We start from the raw sequence: 25,527 nt of genomic DNA, 5'->3' as shown, positions 1-25,527 counted from the left end.
CCCCCTCCCCATACCCTCCCCTCCCCTCCCCATCCCCTCCCATCCCCTCCCCATCCCCATCCCCATCCCCATCCCCATCCCATCCCCTCCCCATCCCCATCCCCTCCCCATCCCATCCCCTCCCCTCCCCATCCCCTCCCCTCCCCATCCCCTCCTCCCCTCCCCATCCCCTCCCCCTCCCCCATCCCCTCCCTCCCCATCCTCCCCTCCCCATCCCCTCCCCTCCCCATCCCCTCCCCTCCCCATCCCCTCCCCTCCCATCCCCTCCCCTCCCCTCCCCATCCCTCCCCTCCCCTCCCTCCCTCCCCTCCCTCCCCTCCCCTCCCCTCCCCTCCCCTCCCCTCCCCTCCTCCCTCCCCCCTCCCCTCCCGCTGTCAGAAACACAGACACTGACAGACAGAGTGAGAGAGACACACACAGACAGGCAGACAGAGAGATAGAGACAGAGACACACGGGGTGGGGGGCAATCCCAGCATGGTGTTGGAGGACTCCTGGTGCTGCAGTCAGTAAATAGAAAATGTTTTATTTATTGATATTTTTAAAAAATTATTTTGTATTAATTTTTTGATTGATTTATTGGTTGATTTATTGATGTATTTATCATTTATTATTGATGATGACTCTTTTTGTAAAATTGAAGTGTTTAATGTTTGTAAACTTCCCTTTAACCCCCACCCCCCCCATTCCCTACGCCTGATTTTCTAAAGTGTAGACAAGGTTTTTTCCAACGTACAAAAATTTTCACTTACTCCATTCTAAGTTAGTTTGGAGTAAGTTTTCACTGCCGAAACTTTGAAAACAGGCGTAAGTGGCCGGACACGCCCCCTTTTGAAAAAAAAATTCTGTTCCAAAGTGAAACTGTTCTAACTGACTAGAACTGGAGCAAACTAAATGCTGAGAATTTGAATTTCTAAGATACTCCATTCTACACCAGTTGCTCCAAAAAATCAGGAGCAACTGAGGCCGAAACTTGGGCCCAATATGTGGATGAAATTCCTTATTGTTCTCACTTTAACAAAAAGTAGATCTGAATAAACAGTGGTCTTAGCTACAATGCAACTGCTGACTCCAAACTAGACATAACAGTGATACCAGCAGGAATTATAGATAAATTATTTGTGATTGTTAATTTTAAATATACTTTTTTTTACTGTTATCTACATATTTGCTAATATTAGCGAAGTCATACAGCTAGGCATTTAATTTTTCCTACCAGAAACTCCAGAAATTCTCCCTGTGCTCCCCAGGGTTTTATTCCCCTCAAGATCTCAGCTTACACACCATGAGGTTGAAATGCTACTGAGCTGTCAAATAGAGCTACTTGATTCTAATATAAAGGCAATACCAATATGCCTTCAAAATTTTAAAAAATGTATTTACTGTATTCTGCCTGCCTTATTTCTTTTTACTGTTTAACAATAACATTCTGCCTATTTTTCTGCTTTCACCTGAATCCCATGTACATAAAATTTAGTCCCTGATTGGCCTAAGACTGTTTCCATAGGTCAGGTTTTCCAGCCAATGAGGAGACTGAATATTAAAGTTTGACCTGGCCATGTCATTGGAGCACCCAAATCAAACTTTGGTTTGCTTTTCCAAACCATCATGCAGAAGCCCAAATTGAATTGTAATTGGCATTTGAAAACCTTACTGGGTTTTTTTCTCTCATTATTGTTTCTTGTTTAAACAATGGATGCTTTCAGCTGCATCCAGAGATGGGCTTGTAGGGAATTGTGTGTTAGCTCGGAGTTATTTTTCCCAGCAGTGTGAGAGCTGAAGTAATATCAGCAAAAATTGTTAATACAAGGTACATCACCTGGGACTGTACATGTTAATTCAGCTCCATGACACTGTTCTGCCCATTAACTCCTCCTAGCCATTGCTGCTGATGATCTAACTGTGATACTTACTGTCTGGATAAACTATTTTGAGATATTCCTGGGTCTGTACCAGATGCAGTGGATCACACAGGCACAGCAAATACTGGAAAATCAAGTGGTTTGCAGCACACGCCCGTAAAAGAACCTGTCCGATTTCCCATTCAATCATTTAAATGGAGGCTCTGATCTGTCTGATTTTCTGTTATGTCAAATGATCCAGTATATCTTGGCACAGACCCAGAAAAAGATCTCCCCTTAGGTTTTTGATATCACTTCGAATTGGAACAATCACTTGTATAATTCTAAAAGAGGTACTGATGCTGGTATTTGTATTTCAATATTGACATTCCCACCCTTTGTGAAAATGTGATTTGTTTGAGATTTTCGTAATTTGGGAACTAAGCTCTGCAATGATCTGGTTTGAACACACGTGATGTTGCTGATTTCTAGCTTCCAGCCACAGCTGCCATTTAGAAATGGTGCAATTATGAAGTTTAAATATCAATTCCACTTTTCTTTAAATCTCTAAATCTAATTGTGCCTGCAATACAGTCATTAGTAATTAAACAATTTAATAATATACTTAACAAAAATGGAACATTGCAAATTTGAAAAAATATGATTGATATTGTTCAGGAACACAGATGTTATTAATGAGTAAGCATTTTACATTTGAAATTACATTAGACACATATTTTGATTTCATAATTCAAAATTCACAAGAGAGCTGGATTGCTAAAATACATAGAAAGGTAACAAGTATTGCTTTGTTTTTCCTCCCATGCTGACACAAACTTTTTTTCAGGTTTATGAGGTAAGTGCTCTCAATATGTCAACCATGCGAGGAAATCACATAATACATTCAGTGTGGATTTGTACCATCCACTGACATCTGAATCCATCAGACCCATCGAGACTCTTAAAGCACTGTTACTTACTTTCACAGTTCAGCAGTGATGTGTGTCCTCATGATTTATTAACTATTGGCATTTTTGTATTGTAGTAGTTTCATTGTGGTCTGTGTCTCTTAAATTATTTTGTAACATTTTTATTATACTATCCAGTATCACTTGTTGGAATTGGCAGGACTGCAAGTTACTAATTTAACTATACATTATTACATTTTGAAATTAAAATAATTATGTGATTGTACTTCGTAACACGTGCTTTAAGGGTGGGTATCAACAATATGTATGAAAAATATGCATCCATTAGTGTCATTGTGAACAGAGTGAACTGGCTATTTCAGTAATGAACTATTCATTGCACTCTCTTTGCTGTTTAAGATAATTTCACAAATAGGGCTGTCATGAATGTTCGATTATGAAAATTTTACAAATTAGATTAAAACCGGATTCTTTTTGTTTCGAATTGAAGACTAAATTTCCCTGAAACTCTTGAGCTGTTCCTGGTTGTAGCCAAGTATACATTTACAGTGATAGCGAAGATTAAGATTAAATGAAAAGAATATATGGCGAGAACAAGTATGTTTGCAATATAAATCACCGTGTGGTATTGACCATAATATTCACGAATGTTAGAAATCTAGTTAAGTTATCAAGCTATAAGGTAAGTGATTTATTTTGCATAAATTACCATTTTATTCAAGATATTTTATTTAAAAGTAATACAAGTTTTTAGTATATTAGTGGAGATCTCAACATTGTTTCTGGGTAAAATTAGAGAAAAAGGAGTTTTATATTTGAAGTCTTAACACTTAAAAGAAAACAAGAACGTTAATTTTAAAACAAAGCAAAGCCTCGCTAAGGAAATCAAGAGGAGGGAAGGATATAAAGTGAGGAGAATGAGAGAAATAGGTGGTGGGAGGAAGGGGAGAGAGTAATGGGAGGGCAATGAGGTCGGGTGGGAGTAAAGGGATGGGTGGGAGAAATGAGGAGGAGGAGGAGGGTATGGGATTAGAACTGTTGAGACAGATTTTCATGAGAAACTTCCAGTAATGTGTTACAGATGCAGCTAAGAGCCAGCTGGAGACATCAGATTGTCATCCTCCAGTTGATAAACTGTGTTTCGGAAATGAGGCCTAACCATGAAAATTGGTCGGGCTGATTCTATTGGGCAGGCGGAAAGCCACTGCTGACCCGGGATATCAGTCACCCGAAAATCACACTCCATAATGTAATGAGGTTTAATGTCGAAATAGAAAAGTAATAAGTTAGTACAAAACTAAGTGCACCAGATTGGAATTAATGCAGCTTTTAGAAAGATGAGGAATAAGCTTAGGTGAGGTAGAAAGCTACGTTGGCACAGGGAGCTGTGGAGCAGCCATGGGATAATTTTGAAAAAGGAGATTGCAAGGTTGAGAATAAATATATAGGCCTGGTTTTTCCAGTGCAATTCGGCCAATGTGGGCGTAATTGCCGCAAAAAATTTGTGGAATTTTAAGTGCCAATTGCGTTCAGCGGAACTCGAGTTTCGCGATCTTTTGCACTAGTTTTAAAAACATTGGGGCGAAATTGCCCTGTGATGCGGTAACCACCTGGGTCATGTCCTCACTGTGTAATTGCCCTTACCGCCCCTCAACGCAAGCAGAGCCCAATCTCACATGCTCCACTTCCTTTGGGGGTGGTTACCGGGTCACTGAGGGAAGCATTAGGCGGATGCTCCATGTAGCGCTGATAAACTTCAACACCCCTCCCCTTCGATTAAAGGGGAGGGCCTCTGTGCACTCTGCATGGTCTCTGATGGACTCCACTAGGCCACCAAGGCAGCGTGGGACCGGGCCTGCAGCCCGGCACCCAAGACAGAGTGCCAGCTGCACAATGGTGGCATGGACCACGCTAGGGCTGCCATCGTAGAGCCGATCCGAGAGTCGGCAGGCAAAAAAGATGGACAAGGGCGCTTTAAGGAGTGCCCCGAGAATGGATGTCGGCCAGCTTCGAGACCCCTGAAGCTGGCATTGATATCTGCTCTCACCAGCCTCGTGGCCAGCAGGGCAATTTCCCCTGCGGGGTGTTGGGATAGGCGCAGGGCATTGAGGGGTCGCCACGCGCAGCAATGACATCATCGCCGGTTGCGCGGCGGCCTGGGGCACTAACCGTGGGGTATGGTGCTGCCATGCCAGCGCCTCCGCAAATTCCAGGGCAATTTCCCAGGAGGCGGTAGCGCCCCCCCCCTCCTCCGGGCAAAAAGTCTCCTCCGGCCATTAGCGCCCCCGAATGGTGCCATAAAAGTGGCAATTTCACCGCCATTGTGCTGGAAGCAGATGCCACCCACAAAACTGGCCACACACCCAGAGTGAATTAATCACCATTCGGAGTTTCCACTAATTGCGTTTGATTGCAGGCCTTTGAGGAGGCTCCAGAAATTAAGCTGGAACTTTTGGGTGCAAGGACACTAAAAGGTATGCTTTGAAAAGTGTTGAATGAGTTCATAAGGAACTGACTACTGTACCCCAATCTAAAAAGAAAATAATTTTGTATATATTTTAAAAGTCATTTTCTGTCATTTAAAATCTGGTTACTCACAGGTAGTGGATTGACAGTGATTTAAACTGCTTATTTTTTGTGATAAACCTATTTTCAGCTGTATTAATTAAACTTTACCAACATCCCACTCTTAAATATATCAAGAAATATTTTTTTAAACAATTTTTTTTTAAATGTACATTTTAAAATGCTGTCCAATTGTGCTGGTTCATGGCAGATTTTGCATTTAACGATATGCAATTGAGTGAGCAGGAACTGCATGCATGCACTTTGACCTTGTCCAAGGATTTTCTAGTGCGCTGTGGAATGCGCTGATGATTAATGATTAAAGCAGATCTGTCAACATTTAAGAATAGGTGAGATTGGTACTTGACAGAAAAGGGATATGGGAAGAAGGTGGGCACATGGGAATAAGACTTCTAACTGCTGGGAGGATAACACCAAATGGATGAGTTGAGCTGAATGGCCTGTTTTCGTGTTGGAATTTCTGTGTGTGAATGTGTTAATTAATTTTGATAACAAATTGAATGTTTAAAAATATGTTGCAAATTTGGATTTTTACAAATGTGGTAATTAATAATGATATGCAGTTGGTAAATTAATGAAATTAATTAAGCTGCATGCAGTGAGTAACTGATTAATTTGGTGAGTCACTAATTTTAAAATTTTAATGAATAATTAAGCTCATTATAAATTGGAGTGATTAATGTACTGAATGGTGAGCTGACCTGAAGTAGTGTTCAGATGCTGGGTGTGCCACTGAGTTGTATTGTAAGATTGAGGATGTTACATTGTAGGTGGTCAGATGCAGGCACTCCGTGGAGCTGGGGTTCAATATGTATATTCTACGGAGCGAGTTTGCTTTGCATTTAGGTGAGATGTGGTGTCGGTGTGGTGGAAGGGCTGTGTAAATTTCGAGGGTAGGAAAGAATGTTCAACATCCAAAATGTTGTGATTTGTTAGAAATTGCCTCTTGCTATCTCTGTTCACTTTAAATAATCAGGTTCGAGTGTAAACCAATATGGTGGATGTATGGATGTATTGTGTTTAATCAGATTTTAAGACAGAATATAACACATTAGTTATATAGCAAAACATACGACCATAACAATAGTTGAAATCGATCGGACAGTCTCTCTCTCTCTCTCTTTTTTCTCTCTCTGTAATGTATGTAGCACACGAATCACTGACTCCACACGGTCTGGTGTTGTAACAACTGCAGTGACCTTGGTCCTTTATTATTCAGCTCCAGAGTGCCCCTCAGGTGTGGTGGGCAGCCTTTTATACTGCCTCTTGCATGTACTTTCGGGTCTCCCACCACAGCGCCCTCTGTGGTGCACCATTGCACTTATATTATATATTTAATATGCCTGGAAAATACACAACATCTCACTACCCCCCCCACCCCCAGTTCCAAAGGCCATTGCCGGTAACCTTGGCCTTATTCATCCTGGTGGGTTAGTGAGTGTGAGTCCATGACCATCCCATGCAGAGATTATTAGGTGCAAGCATGTAGTGTTTACAGTCCTCGCATGGGTGATGAAGTGTCAGGTATAACCTCCAACAGAAAACAGGTATACATAGACGGTTCATTAGTACGGTACAGCTGCTATGTCAAAAGATTGCAGGTGCACTGAACAGTTGTTTAATCCCAGCTCCGCTGGGTAAGGTACGGTGGCGGTATACTGCCCCCTTTTTACTGGGCTGCGCTGAGACAGGGTATCGCAACTGGTGCGTTGTCTCTGTGCTCAGTAGTCGCCTTAACGGTTCATATGCAGCCACTGAACCCTTGCATTATTAGTCACTGGTCCGTTAACCCTTTTACTTATTTTACTGTATCCTGTGATGTGACCCTTTTCGCAAATCATTTCTGTCCATCATATTTAAACACAATACCCATTCAGCATTGTAAATCCTTCATATAGAAACATAGAAACATAGAAAATAGGTGCAGGAGTAGGCCATTCGGCCTGTCGAGCCTGCACCGCCATTCAATGAGTTCATGGCTGAACATGCAACTTCAGTACCCCATTCCTGCTTTCTCGCCATACCCCTTGATCCCCCCAGTATAAAGGACTACATCTAACTCCTTTTTGAATATATTTAGTGAATTGGCCTCAACAACTTTCTGTGGTAGAGAATTCCACAGGTTCACCACTTTCTGGGTGAAGAAGTTTCTCCTCATCTCGGTCCTAAATGGCTTACACCTTATCCTTAGACTGTGACCCCTGGTTCTGGACTTCCCCAACATTGGGAACATTCTTCCTGCATCTAACCTGTCTAAACCCGTCAGAATTTTAAACGTTTCTATGAGATCCCCTCTCATTGTTCTGAACTCCAGTGAATACTCCAGTTGATCCAGTCTTTCTTGATATGTCAGTCCCACCATCCCGGGAATCAGTCTGGTGAACCTTTGCTGCACCCCCTCAATAGCAAGAATGTCCTTCTTCAAGTTAGGAGACCAAAACGGTACACAATACTCTAGGTGTGGCCTCACCAAGGCCCTGTACAACTGTAGTAACATCTCCCTGTCCCTGTACTCAAATCCCCTCGCTATGAAGGCCAACATGCCATTTGCTTTCTTAACCGCCTGTTGTACCTGCATGCCAACCTTCAATGACTGATGTACCATGACACCCAGGTTTCGTTGCACCTCCCCTTTTCTTAATCTGTCACCATTCAGATAATAGTCTTTCTCTCTGTTTTTACCACCAAAGTGGATAACCTCACATTTTCCACATTATACTTTATCTGCCATTGCCCACTCACCTAACTTATCCAAGTCACTCTGCAACCTTATAGCAACCTTCTCGCAGCTCACACCGCCACCCAACTTAGTGTCATCCGCAAATTTGGAGATACTACATTTAATCCCCTCGTCTAAATCATTAATGTACAGTGTAAACAGCTGGGGCCCCAGCACAGAACCTTACGGTACCACACTAGTCACTGTCTGCCATTCTGAAAAGTACCCATTTACTCCTACTCTTTGCTTCCTGTCTGCCAACCAATTCTCAATCCACGTCAGCACACACTACCCCAATCCCATGTGCTTTAACTTTGCACATTAATCTCTGTGTGGGACCTTGTCGAAAACTTTCTGAAAGTCCAAATACACCACATCAACTGGTTCTCCCTTGTCCACTCTACAGGAAGCATCCTCAAAAAATTCCAGAAGATTTGTCAAGCATGATTTCCCTTTCACAAATCCATACTGACTTGGACCTATCATATCACCTCTTTCCAAATGTGCTGCTATGACATCCTTAATAATTGATTCCATCATTTTACCCACTACTGCTGTCCGGCTGACCGGTCTATAATTCCCTGTTTTCTTTCCCTCCTTTTTTTAAAAAGTGGGGTTACATTGGCTACCCTCCACTCCATAGGAACTGATCCAGAGTCTATGGAATGTTGGAAAATGACTGTCAATGCATCCGCTATTTCCAAGGCCACCTCCTTAAGTACTCTGGGATGCAGTCTATCAGGCCCTGGGGATTTATCGGCCTTCAATCCCATCAATTTCCCCAACACAATTTCCCAACTAATAAGGATTTCCCTCAGTTCCTCCTTCTTACGAGACCCTCTGACCCCTTTTATATCCGGAAGGTTGTTTGTGCCCTCCTTAGTGAATACTGAACCAAAGTACTTGTTCAATTGGTCTGCCATTTCTTTGTTCCCCGTTATGACTTCCCCTGATTCTGACTGCAGGGGACCTACGTTTGTCTTTACTAACCTTTTTCTCTTTACATATCTATAGAAGCTTTTGCAGTCCGTCTTAATGTTCCCTGCAAGCTTCTTTTCGTACTCTATTTTCCCTGCCCTAATCAAACCCTTTGTCCTCCTCTGCTGAGTTCTAAATTTCTCCCAGTCCCTGGGTTCGCTGCTATTTCTGGCCAATTTGTATGCCACTTCCTTGGCTTTAATACTATCCCTGATTTTCCTTGATAGCAACGGTTGAGCCACCTTCCCTTTTTTATTTTAATGCCAGACAGGGATGTACAATTGTTGTAGTTCATCCATGCGGTCTCTAAATGTCTGCCATTGCCCATCCACTGTCAACCCTTTAAGTATCATTCGCCAATCTATCCTAGCCAATTCACGCCTCATACCTTCAAAGTTATCCTTCTTTAAGTTCTGGACCATGGTCTCGGAATTAACTGTTTCATTCTCCATCCTAATGTAGAATTCTACCATATTATGGTCACTCTTCCCCAAGAGGCCTCACACAACGAGATTGCTAATTAATCCTCTCTCATTACACAACACCCAGACAGGTCTAAGATGGCCTCCCCCCTAGTTGGTTCCTCGACATATTGGTCGAGAAAACCATCCCTTATACACTCCAGGAAATCCTCCTCCACCGTATTGCTTCCAGTTTTGTTAGCCCAATCTATATGCACATTAAAGTCACCCATGATAACTGCTGCACCTTTATTGCATGCACCCCTAATTTTCTGTTTGGTGCCTTCCCCAACATCACTATTACTGTTTGCAGGTCTGTACATAACTCCCACTAACGGTTTTTGCCCTTTGGTGTTCTGCAGCTCTACCCTTATAGATTCCACATCATCCAAGCTAATGTCCTTCCTAACTATTGCATTAATCACCTCTTTAACCAGCAATGCTACCCCACCTCCTTTTCCTTTTATTCTATCCTTCCTGAATGTTGAATACCCTTGCATGTTGAGTTCCCAGCCCTGATCATCCTGGAGCCACGTCTCTGTAATCCCAATCATATCATATCTGTTAACATCTATTTGCACAGTTAATTCATCCACCTTATTACAGATATTTCTTGCATTAAGACACAAAGCCTTCAGGCTTGTTTTTTTAACACCCTTTGTCCTTTTAGAATTATGATGTAGTGTGCCCTTTTTTTTTCTTGCCTTTGTTTACTCGGCCTTCCACTATTGCTTTTTACCTTTCTACCATCTGTTTCTGACTCCATATTACTCCGCCCTGTCTCGCTGCATAGGTTCCCATCCCCCTGCCATGTTAGTTTAAACACTCCCAAACTGCATTAGCAAATGTTACCCCTAGGACATCAGTTCCAGTCCTGCCCAAGTGCAGACCGTCCCTTTTGTACAGGCCCCACTTCCCCCAGAACTGGTTTCAATGTCCCAGGAATTTGAATCTCTCCCTCTTGCACCATTGCTCAAGCCACGTATTTATTCTAACTATCCTGCTCCTTCAACTCTGATTAGCACGTGGCACTGGGAGCAATCCAGAGATTACTACCTTTGAGGTCCTACTTTTTAATTTAGCTCCTAGCTCCCCAAATTCAGCTTGTAGGACCTCTTCCCGCTTCTTATCTATATCGTTGGTACCTACATGTACCACGACAACTGGCTGTTCACCCTCCCTCTCCTGAATGCTCTGCAGCCGCTCCGAGACATCCTTGACCCTTGCACCAGGGAGATAACATACCATGTCAGTTGTGGCCGCAGAAACTCCTATCTATTCCCCTTACAATAGAATCCCCTATCACTATAGCTCTCTCACTCTTTCTCCCGCCCTTCTGTGCAGCAGAGCCACCCATGATGCCCATGAACCTGCCTTCCCCTGGTAAGTCACCTTCCCCAACAGTATCCAAAACGGTATATCTGTTTTGGAGGGAGATGACCGCAGGGGACTCCTGCACTACCTTCCTGCTCTTGCCTTGTCTATTGGTCACCCATTCACTATCTGTCCTAACCCTAACCTACGGTTATCCCTCGTTTCACCTTTTTAAACACGGTAACCAACCAGCATCAACACAAAAAAATGTAACTCTTATCCACACATGTCACCATACCAGTCTCATTACTCCTCTAGACTTGCTTTTGCCTTACAAAAGTATCTTTGTGGTGACCACCAATGATGTGGGGCCCTTTTAAGGCTTCTGGGTGCATTGCCCTTTTAAGACGCCATCTTGTGGTTCCCACGAGCCTTTCCTTGGGCTCCACCATTTTAGTCACTCTGCTGGCCTTTGTCTGCCGAGCACTGCTGCCACGAGGCCGCTGCCATCTTGAGCTCGCTGACAAAGAAGAAAGAAATTATAAAGTCACGCTTGAAGCGGGGGGAAATTCTGCCTCGGCTCCAGCATTGCAGGTAGCACCGATAATCTGCACATTGGTGATGATCCGAGCCCCCTCATTACAACAACCATGGTAGGAGGGACTGCGGTGGAATGATTGCGTCCTTCGGGTAGTTGATGTAGATGTAGGGGAAGTAACACATAGCAAAGCAGTGGAAGCTTTTAAGGAGGCTGGCTCGATTGTGTGATTATACGTGCGGAGAGAGAAGCCCGTCTGGAAAGATCTTAGAATTGAAACTTGTCGCGTTCTCCCAGGTCATACCTGCCTCCGCTGTAGCCTCCTCTCCTGCCGTTCCAGCCGCCGCTGTAGCCTCCTCTCCTGCCGTTCCAGCCGCCGCTGTAGCCTCCTCTCCTGCTAGTTCCGGCCGCTGCTGTAGTCTCTATCGCCGCCCGACTTTTTCTCTGCGTGGGCCCCCCCAGGTTTGTTGGCCAACGATGGACCTCCCGCTCATCGCCTGCAGCTCCCCGCTGGCCCGCAGCCCAGCAATCGGCCTGCACCTACAAGACTGCTCTTTGGGAACCCAGGGAGCAGCAGTCTGTGGAGGAATGAAGTCTTCCCAGTTCCCACGGACTTTCCCCATCCATCTCCAGCCGAGTCGTGTCGGCCCATCACCTGCAATGACCCACAAGGGTAAACCGTGCGTCTCGCCCCCATGAGATACCTGCACGTCCGCTCTGCCAAGAACAGGTATCCGTTCCTTGGTGTAAGTACGCAGCTTCACCAGGACTGGGACCAGCTTGGGTTGTGCAGCCTTGTTACCCCACAGTTTTTCAAAAGTTCTCTGACTCATCAACGACGGACCCGATCCCATGTTCACTGCCATACTCACTGGGACTCCGTTGATTTTGACTTCCATAATCACTGGGGGCGTATACAGTCCCAACACCTCATCCTCTTCTACCTGCTCCTCGCTGAACAGTGGATCATCCACCATCTCCTCAGCCACGCGGTGAGTCAGATTTCTTTTACAATTACGCTGAAGGTGGCCTTTAGTGTGGCAGGTATTGCACGTGTACTCCGCAAACCTGCACCAGTGAACCCCATGGCTTCCTTCGCAGCGCCAGCATGGTGCTGCTTGATTGGCCCCCCTCAGTGGACTCTGAGTTCCAGGACCCCGAGGTCCTTGCTCTCTGCCCTGGGCAGAGCCATGTTCTGCAGTTTTGTCCGTGGTGGGCGCTATCCTGTGGACAGTGCCTGCCGGGTTCGAGACCGTGTGGATCATCTGCTTGGTGCTGCAAGTCGAGGTCATAAATGCCCTGCTGATGGTGATGGCTTGCTTCAGGGTGACTGTAGGTTCTGTGGATAGCAGCTTGTGAAGGAGACCCTCATGGCCAATCCCCATAACAAAAACGTCTCGCAACGCGTCTTCAAGGTGTGTGCCAAAATCACAAGGCGCCGCGAGTCCCCTGAGGTCCGCAGCATATTTGGTGACATCTTGGCCCTCAGGTCTGCAGTGGTGGTAGAATTTGTACCGGGCCGTGAGGATGTTCTCTTTCGGTTTCAGTTGGTCACGAATGAGTGCGAATGTAAATGTAGATTCTTTTCTCTCAATCTGGTTCAGTAAAATTACTGAGTCGAATACCTCTTGTGCTTTGAACAAAACAGTCCTTATTTTACCGGCCGGCAAGACTTATCAGACAGAAGATATACTCTCTCGATAGAGCGTACACACTCCCTACGGATAAGTGAAGTTACATCGTAAAGCGACAACAGTTATACAGTTTTGAAAATAGATAACAAAATACAATTAGATTGACATTCTAACTCAGCCACTCATTAGTCAATCTATATGAGATGTTTTTACGAAAGCTCAAGCATTGCCTCTGAATGTTTCAATTTAGTGGTGTGACTACCAACTGAGACCTTGCAATTCTGCAGATTTATCCATATATTCATTTCATGTTACAATTTATGTTATTGGCAGGATTAGTAACTTGAAACCTTGGGAAAGACTGTTAACTGTGCTGATGTTGCACTATTTGCAATCTGACATTCTCCCAGCTATTCTTCCATGGCTTATACATTTTCATATATCCAGTTTACTTTACTGTCCTTAATTCCATATATTCCGTTCAGATATCCACACGATCAGCTCCTCATATGACTTGTCCCGAGCGCTCGCGGGTGCCAGCAAATCCCTGACGAGACAGTAAACCTCATCACCACAGCTGGAAAGCAATATCGCCTTACGCTTCTCTCTCAGCGCGTCCGTGTGTCCCGTCAGGTCGTTTGCTGTGAAGTAGTACTCGAGCCTTTCCGTAAAGGCCTCCCAATCATTTCCCACTGTAAAATCCTTTAACGAGCCCAGAGTAGCCATGGTTGCATGATGCGTGAAGTTCGTCCGTGTCCTTGTCGCCAATGTAATGTATGTAAGACACAAATCACTGACTCCACACGGACTGGTGTTGTAATAACTGCAGTGACCTTGGCCCTTTTATTGTTCAGCTCCAGAGTGCCTCTCAGGTGTGGTGGGCAGCCTTTCATACTGCCTCTTGCAGGTACTTCCAGGTCTCCCACCACAGCGCCCTCTGTGGTGCACCATTGTACTTATATTATACATTTAATGTACCTAGACAATACACAACACTCTCTTTTTCTCTCTCTCTCTTTCTCTCTCTCTCTCTCTCCCCTTTCCCCCATCTCTCTCTCTCTCTCTCTCTCTTCCCCCCATCTCTCTCTTCTATCTCTCTCTCTCTCTCTCTCTCTTCTCTCCCCCCCATCTCTCTCTCTCTCTCTCTCTCTTCCCCCCCATCTCTCTCTCTCTCTCTTCCCCCCCATCTCTCTCTCTCTCTCTTCCCCCCATCTCTCTTTCCTCTCTCTCTCTCTCTCTCTCTCTCTCTCTCTCTCTCTCTCTCTCTCTCTTCTCCCCCATCTCTCTCTCTCTTCCACCCCATCTCTCTCTCTCTCTCTTCACCCCCCATCTCTCTCTCTCTCTTCACCCCCCATCTCTCTCTCTCTCACCCCCCCCATCTCTCTCTCTCTTCACCCCCCCATCTCTCTCTCTCTCTCTCTCTCTCTTCCACCCCCCTCTCGCTCTCTCTTTCCCCCCTCTCGCTCTCTCTTTCCCCCCCACCCTTGCTCTCTCTTCTCCCCCGCCACCCTCGCTCTCTTTTCTCCCCCCCCCCACCCTCGCTCTCTCTTCTCCCCCCCCCCACCCTCGCTCTCTCTTCTCCCCCCCCCACCCTCACTCTCTCTTCTTCTCCCCCCCCCCACCCTCACTCTCTCTTCTCCCCCCCCCCCCACCCTCACTCCTCTCTTCTCCCCCCCCCACCCTCACTCTCTCTTCTCCCCCCCCCACCCTCACTCTCTCTTCTCCCCCCCCACCCTCGCTCTCTCTTCCACCCCCCTTCTCGCTCTCTCTTCCACCCCCCTCTCGCTCTCTCTCCCACCCCCCCCTCTCGCTCTCTCTCCCACCCCCCCCTCTCGCTCTCTTTCCCCCCCCACCCTCGCTCTCTCTTCTCCCCCCCCCACCCTCGCTCTCTCTTTCCCCCCCACCCTCACTCTCTCTTCCCCTCCCCCACCCTCCCTCTCTCTTCCCCCCCCCCCACCCTCCGCCTCTCTTCCCCCACCCCCCCTCGCTCTCTCTTCCCCCACCCCCCCCTCGCTCTCTCTTCCACCCCCCCCTCGCTCTCTCTTCCACCCCCCCCTCGCTCTCTCTTCCACCCCCCCCTCGCTCTCCTTCCACCCCCCCCTCACTCTCTCTTCCCCTCCCCCACCCTCCCTCTCTCTTCCCCTCCCCCACCCTCGCTCTCTCTTCCCCCCCCACCCTCGCTCTCTCTTCCCCCCCCCACCCTCGCTCTCTCTTCCCCCACCCCCCCCTCGCTCTCTCTTCCACCCCCCCCTCACTCTCTCTTCTCCCCCCCCCCACCCTCACTCTCTCTTCTCCCCCCCCCCACCCTCACTCTCTCTTCTCCCCCCCCCACCCTCCCTCTCTCTTCCCCTCCCCCCACCCTCCCTCTCTCTTCCCCCCCACCCTCGCTCTCTCTTCTCCCCCCCCCACCCTCGCTCTCTCTTCCCCCCCCCACCCTCACTCTCTCTTCCCCCACCCCCCCCTCGCTCTCTCTTCCACCCCCCCCTCGCTCTCTCTTCCACCCCCCCCTCGCTCTCTCTTCCACCCCCTCTCACTCTCTCTTCCACCCCCCCTCTCGCTCTCTCTTCCATCCCCCCTCTCGCTCTCTCTTCCACCCCCCCCTCACTCTCTCTTCCACCCCCCCTCTCGCTCTCTCTTCCATCCCCCTCTCGCTCTCTCTTCCACCCCCCCTCGCTCTCTTCCACCCCCCATCTCGCTCTCTCTTCCACCCCCCTCTCGCTCTCTCTCCCACCCCCCCCTCTCGCTCTCTCTCCCACCCCCCCTCTCGCTCTCTCTCCCACCCCCCCTCACTCTCTCTTCCACCCCCCCTCTCGCTCTCTCTTCCACCCCCCCTCTCGCTCTCTCTTCCACCCCCCTCTCGCTCTCTCTTCCACCCCCTTCTCGCTCTCTCTTCCACTCCCCTCTCGCTCTCCCACCCCCCCCTCGCTCTCTCTTCCACCCCCCTCTCGCTCTCTCTTCCACCCCCCCTCTCGCTCTCTCTTCCACCCCCCCTCTCGCTCTTCTCCCCCCCCCCCCTCTCGCTCTCTCTCCCACCCCCCCCCTCTCGCTCTCTCTCCCACCCCCCCCTCTCGCTCTCTCTTCCACCCCCCCTCTCGCTCTCTCTCCCACCCCCCCTCTCGCTCTCTCTCCCACCCCCCCTCTCACTCTCTCTCCCACCCCCCCCCTCGCTCTCTCTTCCACCCCCCTCTCGCTCTCTCTTCCACCCCCCCTCTCGCTCTCTCTTCCACCCCCCCTCTCGCTCTCTCTTCCCACCCCCCTCTCGCTCTCTCTTTCCACCCCCCTTCTCGCTCTCTCTTCCACTCCCCCTCTCGCTCTCCCACCCCCCCCTCTCGCTCTCTCTTCCACCCCCCTCTCGCTCTCTCTTCCACCCCCCTTCTCGCTCTCTCTTCCACCCCCCTCTCGCTCTCTCTCCCACCCCCCCCTCTCGCTCTCTCTCCCACCCCCCCCTCTCGCTCTCTTTCCCCCCCCCCCCTCGCTCTCTCTTCCACCCCCCCTCTCGCTCTCTCTTCCACCCCCCTCTCGCTCTCTCTTCCACCCCCCTTCTCGCTCTCTCTTCCACCCCCCTTCTCGCTCTCTCTTCCACCCCCCCTCTCGCTCTCCCACCCCCCCCTCGCTCTCTCTTCGCCCCCCCCCACTCTCTCTTCCCCCCCCTCTCTCTCCCCCCCCTCTCTCTTTCCCCCCCCCTCCCCCGCTCGCTTTTCTCCGCCTCCCCCGCCTCTCTCTCTCTCTCTCTCTCTCTCTCTCTCTCTCTCTCTCTTCTCGTGCTCTCCCAGAGGTCACTTTTAACCAATTTTATGGGTGGGCCTGAATGGGAATATTGATAAGTCCATTTGACCTATAGAGGTTCCCTAAAAACATAATATCTAATAAGGCTTCTAGTTCTTTGTCTCGATACTTGTTTCAAGAATCCACCTTAAAGATGTTTTACAATTTTGGTCACGTGTCATCATTTATACCTTCCTGAAGACACTTTTCCTTGGAATTCCTTTGATCTCTCTCTCTCTCTCTCTATTGTCTTGGGTACAATCAATACATAGCCTAGTCCTCTATCCTTTGAACTTATGAACCCAAACCAGAGCTTTGCCACCTTAACCAGTGGTCAACTTCTTCACGACATAGCAAACTGCCTGTGTTTACATTAATTCCTACAAACTTCCTTCGATTCTAAGCCTTTCCGATACAAATTATCTTTTACTTAAAAATTATGAAGCTTTAACTTGAAAACCACAGATAATTAGCATTTCTAAGCATTCCCTATCATTGTAAGGAGACACCTCATCTCCAGTCCAAAACAACAATTTAAAACAGCATCCTTATCAGTTTTATACATTTTTAGGCATTGTTTCGTTTCTAACAGTGTCAGTGTGGTGGGAGGGCTGTGTAAACGTTGGTGGGTAGGAAAGAATGTTCAACATCCACCAAGATGTTGGAAAACTTTGAGATTTGTCACCCCTCTTGTAAAAAAGGGCCAATGAGTCACTGTACGCATTCCTGGGGTGGTTGGGAATGGGAAGCTTGGGAGTTCCCTGAGTGGGCACATTCTGCCACAATTTGTGGCCTCTCTCGACTGATGAGCATCTTAAGTGTGTCCCTAGTGGTGTGGGCACCCGCTATTTGTATTCAAATTGGGGACCTCCCCCGTCTCCAGAAAGTCCGCTGCGATCAGTGGTGGTAATTCCTGGTGGACGCTTCCCAGTACTTATGTCGGATGTTGTCCCTTGGATTTTCTCAGAAATCAAGCTGTACACGTGTGCCAATGTACTTCAATTGTGAATAAATATATAAAAATCTGATTTTCTAATTTTGAGTTGAGATTTTATAATGAATTGTATAATCAGGCTTCACATTTATTTTTTATAAATGTTATGATTTCATTTTATTTATGCAAACCTCAACAATTTTGACAGTCAGTTTTGCAATAAGTCTTAATAAAATATGGACATTTAATTAGGATGGTTTACAGGCAACTCATGAAATAATTTTACAACCTAATTATTTTTTTAATTACTTGCCTGCCAAACAAAATTCTCACGAGAGCTATTGTGTGGAATTAATAAATTCCACAAATTTCCCTCTATAGACGCAAATCTTTTGAATGAATGTAATTTCACTTTCACCAAAGTTCAGGTCTGCTCCAAGTCTTCCCTCAGAATCAGCATCAATGGGGTCTCGTAGGAAGGTTGTGTATCCCTTACAATCCCTTACCTTTATAACCCAATATCTCGTATTGCCATGGCGTGACTTGGGGCTGTAACAATAAAAAGCTCAACATTATACAAGAAACTGGATACCATAATCTCGCCTATAAACCATGTGCATTTTTCCAATCCTCGGAGAGGTGGAACTGACAAACAAGCTGGTCAAACAAAGTCGATGAAAAAACATGAAGCTGGTTCATTTCATAAATTATAATTGACTGAACAGAGTAGTAATTCCAGCTGTTTAACGTCTTATGTGACACTTCCCATAACATATAAAACAACAAAGCATGCTACACTATCTTAATAAGCTAACTTAACTTATCCTGGTCAGCCTTATCACTGAATCTGCCCAGCTCTCCTCTTAATGGAAGCTTGTCCTCCTACCTGTCTCCCTCAGCAGCCTTTTGTTCAATTGACTCACTGATAATGTCTCAATTCCTTCTTTTGTTCTCTTCCATGACAGGAAGTTGACCGTTCGATCTCTGACTCCTTCCCTGTATAGGCGTTGGTTATCAGAGCTGTTAATTAAACCGGCCAGTGTCTCTAAGCAGGAAGCCCGAAGCAATTATAACCTGCTGTACTCAAAATGAATAGAGTCATCCCAACACAATGAGTCTGGTTGGTTCACAGGAAAGTCTAAATGGACTTCCATTGTTTGATTTGAAGTTTGATCCATTTGCCTTGGTTTCAATACATATCTTTTTCCTCTTCTCAGTTCTGGCTTTATGTGAACTGAATTTAACTTAAAAGTAATACTTGAATATAAATCATACCCAGATCATTTGTGGCTCATAAATCCCAAAACATGACACTTACAGTACCATCTGTTTTGTTGTGGGCAGATGATTTCACTCATTACTCCCCACAAACAGTAATTGTAAAATTGTTCATGAAGATAAAATCTTTTTTCTCGTTCTCATTTGCTACTCGACACAGTAATGCACCGTTTTGAATATATTTATTATGCTGTTCACCCAATTCAGTAGAATTGTTCATATTACCATAAAAATTAAAAACTGAAGAATCATTTGTTTGAGAAAATCTTGAAGGCATGTTTTGGGTTGAACGTACCCTTTTTTATTCAACTCGCCCATTGTAATCTTGGCATTCAACTTATGTTTTTCCCTCTTGCTGTTCACATTTATCTGATTATATGCATTTGACAAAATGGAATGTTACGCAAAGCATTTGTTTTGGCAGGAAATTCATTCCCATGTTTGTTAGGATGTCAGTTTATTTCAAGCAGGTTTTTGTTAATACCAGTTGCAAAACATACATTCTAATTTGGTGTTTATTATTTATTAATGTAGTATACTCTTGCATCACCTTGTATTTGGAGAAGATGCATTTTTTGAGGGAAAAGTTGTAATTAAATTCAAAGCATTTATGTCATGACAGCCCTAAAATCATCACGTGTAACCCCAGTTTGTATTCCTTTGTAAAGTTGCATATTACTAAAGTTGTTGCCAGTTTTACATCAGACAGGATTACATCTGACAGCAAGTATTCTACAACTTGTGCCTGAGATTTGTTTAACCCTCTGATGTAGCATAAATGACATTTCTTTTATTTATGTTTCTGAAGTATAATTGTTTTGGAATCATTTTCTGCAATTCTAAATTTTTTACGTCAAATAGGCAGAACTAAATTTCAGTTGACAAATTGGGCCTTTTAAATCTCAATCAATCTTTTTATTTCTGCTTCCTGATTGAGTCTTTACAGGGAATAGAGCTAAAATACTCAAATGAAATGTGTGGGGACAAAGATAGTTTGACATCTGTCGCAGTGGTCTTCTGTTCGCAGGCTTGGGTTTAAAATTTGAGACTTCTGTTCATATTCTGCAACTTCCTTTTGAGTGAGGTTTGCCAGATTTCAGTTGGATGCCTGGGTGGGAGTTCCTTATTGAGGTTCAGGGGAGGTTAAAAAAAATCCAACGCTACCAAACAGCTGGTGTAGCACACAGCAAGTCACTATGGAGGACTTCATGTCCCAGAGCAATCTATCTCCTGGCTAAAGGAAGACTCTGGCACAGGAAAAGAATGAAAAGAGGAAAATAAATGTTTGAAGTTTTTTTGGTTAGGTAAAACGCTCTTGCCCCTCATTTTAAAGTGCTTCGAAGCTTTCACAGAAATGTGTTTCAAGCTTTGAGGATTAAACATTTCCCAAACTTGCATAATTTTCCTTTTGATTATCTTTCCTTTAAACAGAAGGCGCATATGCAGACATGAAGCCCATTGCTTTGCAAGCTGTCACCTTTGCATGTTTGATAAAGTGTTACACCATGCTGTGAAAATCTACTCTTTTTCAGCTGAGAAGCTCGTTTAAGCAAGCCTTTACCCTCAAAAAGGCACCCAAATCAGCATCCTCATATTCTGACATTGAAGAGATCGCAACACCAGACTCTTCAGTCCCATCATCCCCTAAAGTACAGCGTGAAGATGCAGAATCATCATCTCTCTCCATGAAACCATCACTTTCGTCCACTGAGTAAATAAAGATTTAAATATTTTGAACTTGTTTTCTTTATGAACTGTTCATATCGGTGCATTATTAGTTGGCTTTATGCAAAATTAATTTGTTGAATTATCGTGAAAATATGAAAAGAACAAAAAGACTTGTATTGATATAGTGCCATTCACCACCTCAGGATATCTCAAAGTATTTTACAGTCAAGTCATTCTTGTAATGTAGGAAATGTATCAGACAATTTCCGCACATCAAGGTTCCACAAACAGCAACGTGATAATGACCAGATAATCTGTGGTTAGCAATGTTGGTTGAAGGATAAATATTGGACATGAATCCCGAGAGAACTCCCTTGCTCTTCTTCCGAATAGTGCTATAAGAACATAAGAAATAGGAGCAGGAGTGGGCCAAATGGCCCCTTGAGCCTGCTCCGCCATTCAATAAGATCATGGCTGATCTGATCATGGACTCAGTTCCACTTCCCTGCCCGCTTCCCATAACCCCTTATCCCTTTATCGTTTAAGAAACTATCTATTTCTGTCTTAAATTTATTCAATATCCCAGCTTCCACAGCTCTCTGAGGCAGCGAATTCCACAGATTTACAACCATCTGAGAGAAGAAATTTCTCCTCATCTCTGTTTTAAATGGTCGGCCGCTTATTCTAAGATCATGCCCTCTAGTTCTAGTTTCCCCCATTAGTGGAAATATCCTCTCTGCATCCACCTTGTCAAGCCCCCTCATAATCTTATACGTTTTGATAAGATCACCTCTTATTCTTCTGAATTCCAATGAGTAGAGGCCCAACCTACTCAGTCTTTCCTCATAAGTCAACTCCTCATCCCCAGAATCATCTGAGTGAACCTTTTCTGAACTGCCTCCAAAGCAAGTATTTCCTTTCGTAAATAGAAACTAAAACTGCACGCAGTATTCCAGGTGTGGCCTCACCAATACCCTATATAACTGTAGCAAGACTTCCCTGCTTTTATATTCCATCCCCTTTGCAATTACGATGAAGATACCATTGGCCTTCCTGATCACTTGATGTACCTGTATACTATCCTTTTGTGTTTCATGCACAAGTACCCCCAGGTCCCGCTGTACTGCAGCACTTTGCAATCTTTCTCCATTTAAATAATAACTTGCTCTTGGATTTTTTTTCTGCCAAAGAGCATGACCTCACACTTTCCAACATTATACTCCATCTGCCAAATTTTTGCCCACTCACTTAGCCTGTCTATGTCCTTCTGCAGATTTTTTGTGCCCTCCTCACACACTGCTTTTCCTCCCATCTTTGTATCATCCGCAAACTTGGCTAGTTACACTCAGTCCCTTCTTCCAAGTCGTTAATATAGATTGTAAATAGTTGGGGTCCAAGCACTGATACCTGCGGCACCCCACTAGTTACTGGTTGCCAACCAGAGAATGAACCATTTATCCCACTCTCTGTTCTTCGTTAGTTTGCCAATCCTCTATCCATGCTAATATATTACCCCCAACTCTGTGAATTTTTATCTGTTGCAGTAATCTTTTATGTGGCACCTTGTCAAATGCTTTCCGGAAGGCCAAATACACCACATCCACTGGTTCCCCTTTATCCACCTTGTTCGTTCCATCTTCGAAGAACTCCAGCATATTTGTCAAACATGGCTTCCCCTTCATAAATCCATGCTGACTCTGCCTGAACGAATTTTGCTTTTCCAAATGTCCTGCTACTGCTTCTTTAAATATGGACTCCAACATTTTCCCAACCACAGATGTTAGATTAACTGGTCTATAGTTTCCTGCTTTATGTCTGCCTCCTTTTTTAAATAGGGGCGTTACATTTGCAGTTTCCCAATCTGTTGGGATCTCCCCAGAATCTAGGGAATTTTGGTAAATTACAACTAATGCATCTACAATCGCTGCCGCTACTTCTCTTATGACCCGAGGATGCAAGCCATCAGGTCCAGGGGATTTATCTGCCTTTAGTCCCATTATCTTACTGAGTACCACCGCCTTTGTGATTGTGTTAAGTTCCTCCCCCCCTAGAGACCCTTGACTATCCACTGTTGGGATATTGTTGGTGTCCTCCACCGTAAACACTGATACAAAATATTTGTTCAGAGATTCTGCCATTCCATATCCCCCATTACTCATTCCCCGGTCTCGTCCTCTAAGGGACCAACATTTACTTTAGCCACGCTTTTCCTTTTTATATACCTATATAAACTCTTGCCATCTGTTTTTATATTTTGTGCTAGTTTACTTTCATAGACTATCTTTCTTTTCTTAATCATTTTTTTAGTCGTTCTTTGCTGGCTTGTAAAAGCTTCCCAGTCTTCTGTCCTCCTACGAGTTTTGGCCACTTTGTATGCCCTTGTTTTGAATTGGATACCGTCCTTATTTCTTTAGTTAGCCACGGATGGCTGTCTTTTCCTCTTACACCCTTTCCTCCTCACTGGAATATATTTTTTTTGAGAATTGTGAAATATCTCCTTAAATGTACACCACTGGTCATCAACCGTCCTACACTTTAATCTATTTTCCAAGTCCACTTTACCCAACTCTGCCCTCATACCTTCATAGTTTCCTTTATTTAAGCTTAGTACGCTGGTTAAAGATCCAATTTTCTCACCGTCCAATTAAATTTGAAATTCAATCATGCTATGATCACTCATTCCGAGGGGATAGTTTACTAGGGAATTGTTTATTAATCCTGTCTCATTACACAGGACCAGATAGATAGCCTGCCCCCTGATTGGTTCCATTACATACTGTTCTAGGAAACATAGAAACATAGAAAATAGGTGCAGGAGTAGGCCATTTGGCCCTTCGAGCCTGCACCACCATTCGGTAAGATCATGGCTGATCATTCCCTCAGTACCCCTTTCCTGCTTTCTCTCCATACCCCTTGATCCCCTTAGCCAGAAGGGCCATATCTAATTTCCTCTTGAATATATCCAATGACATGGCATCAATAACTCTCTGCGGCAGGGAATTCCACAGGTTAACAACTCTCTGAGTGAAGAAATTTTTCCTCATCTCAATCCGAAATGACCTATCCCTTATCCTAAGACTGTGTCCCCTGGTTCTGGACTTCCCCAACATTGGGTACAATCTACCCGCATCTAACCTGTCCCGTCCCGTCAGAATCTTATATGTTTCTATGAGATCCCCTCTCATCCTTCTAAACTCCAATGAATAAAGACCCAGTTGATCCAGTCTCTCCTCATATGTCAGTCCAGCCATCCCGGGAATCAGTCTGGTGAACCTTCGCTGCACTCCCTCAATAGCAAGAACGTCCTTCCTCAGATTAGGAGAACAAAATTGAACACAATATTCCAGGTGAGGCCTCATCAAGTCCCTGTACAACTGCAGTAAGACCTCCCTGCTCCTATACTCAAATCCTCTAGCTATGAAGGCCAACATACCATTTGCCTTCTTCACTGCCTGCTGTATCTGTATGCCAACTTTCAATGACTGATGAACCATGACACCCAGGTCTCGTTGCATCTCCCCTTTTCCTAATCTGCCACCATTCAGATAATATTTTGTCTTCTCGTTTTTGCCCCCAAAGTGGATAACCTCACATGTATCCACATTATACTGCATCTGCCATGCATTTGCCTACTCCCCTAACCTGTCTAAGTCACCCTGCAGCCTCTTAGCGTCCCCCTCACAGCTCACACCACCACCCAGTTTAGTGTCATCAGCAAACTTGGAGATATTGCACTCAATTCCTTCATCCAAATCATTGATGTATATTGTAAAGAGCTGGGGTCCCAGCACTGAGCCCTGCAGCACTCCACTAGTCACTGCCTGCCATTCTGAAAAGGACCTGTTTATCCCGACTCTCTGCTTCCTGTCTGCCAACCAGTTCTCTATCCATGTCAATATATTACCCCCAATATCTTGTGTGGGACCTTATCAAAAGCCTTTTGAAAGTCCAAATACACCACATCCACTGGTTCTCCCTTGTCCACTCTACTCGTTACATCCTCAAAAAACTCCAGAAGATTTGTCAAGCATGATTTCCCCTTCATAAATCCATGCTGACTTGGACCAATCTTGTCACTGCTTTCCAAATGCGCTGCTATTTCATCTTTAATAATTGATTCCAACATTTTCCCCACTACTGATGTCAGGCTAACTGGTCTATAATTACCCATTTTCTCTCTCCCTCCCTTTTTAAAAATTGGTGTTACATTAGCTACCCTCCAGTCCATAAGAACTGATCCCGAGACTGTTGGAAAATGATCACCAATGTATCCACTATTTCTAGGGCCACTTCCTTAAGTACTCTGGGATGCAGACTATCAGGCCCCGGGGATTTATCGGCCTTCAACCCCATCAATTTCCCGAACACAATTTCCCGCTTAATAATAATATCCTTCAGTTCCTCCCTCTCACTAGACCCTCAGTCTCCTAGTACTTCTGGAAGGTTATTTTTGTCTTCCTTCGTGAAGACAGAACCAAAGTATTTGTTCAATTGGTCTGCCATTTCTTTGTTCCCCATTATAAATTCACCTGAATCTGACTGCAAGGGACCTACGTTTGTCTTCACTAGTCTTTTTCTCTTCACATATCTGTAGAAGCTTTTACAGTCAGTTTTTATGTTCCCGGAAAGCTTCTTCTCGTACTCTATTTTCCCCCTCTTAATTAAACCCTTTGTCCTTCTCTGCTGAATTCTAAATTTCTCCCAGTCCTCAGGTTTTCTGCTTTTTCTGGCCAATTTATATGCCTCTTCCTTGGATTTAACACTATCCTTAATTTCCCTTGTTAGCCACGGTTGAGCCACTTTCCCCATTTTAATTTTATTCCAGACAGGGATGTACAATTGCTAAAGTTCATCCATGTGATCTTTAAATGTTTGCCATTGCCT

General features: G+C 45.2%; 1 protein-coding gene across 1 annotated transcript in view; it reads left to right on the top strand.

Annotated features, from left to right (window-relative positions):
* The window catches only part of LOC139227842 (neuron navigator 1-like), a 629,647-nt gene that overhangs the window by 530,429 nt on the left and 73,691 nt on the right, over positions 1-25,527 (top strand). Inside the window, exon 20 of the mRNA XM_070858918.1 lies at positions 20,508-20,686. Within this exon, the coding sequence (XP_070715019.1) occupies positions 20,508-20,686 (179 nt within the window). The remainder of the gene's footprint in view (positions 1-20,507; positions 20,687-25,527) is intronic.

This window comes from Pristiophorus japonicus, chromosome 17 (genome assembly GCF_044704955.1).
Source record: "Pristiophorus japonicus isolate sPriJap1 chromosome 17, sPriJap1.hap1, whole genome shotgun sequence".
Taxonomy (NCBI): domain Eukaryota; kingdom Metazoa; phylum Chordata; class Chondrichthyes; family Pristiophoridae; genus Pristiophorus; species Pristiophorus japonicus.
This window is presented reverse-complemented; position numbering and strand designations above follow the sequence as displayed.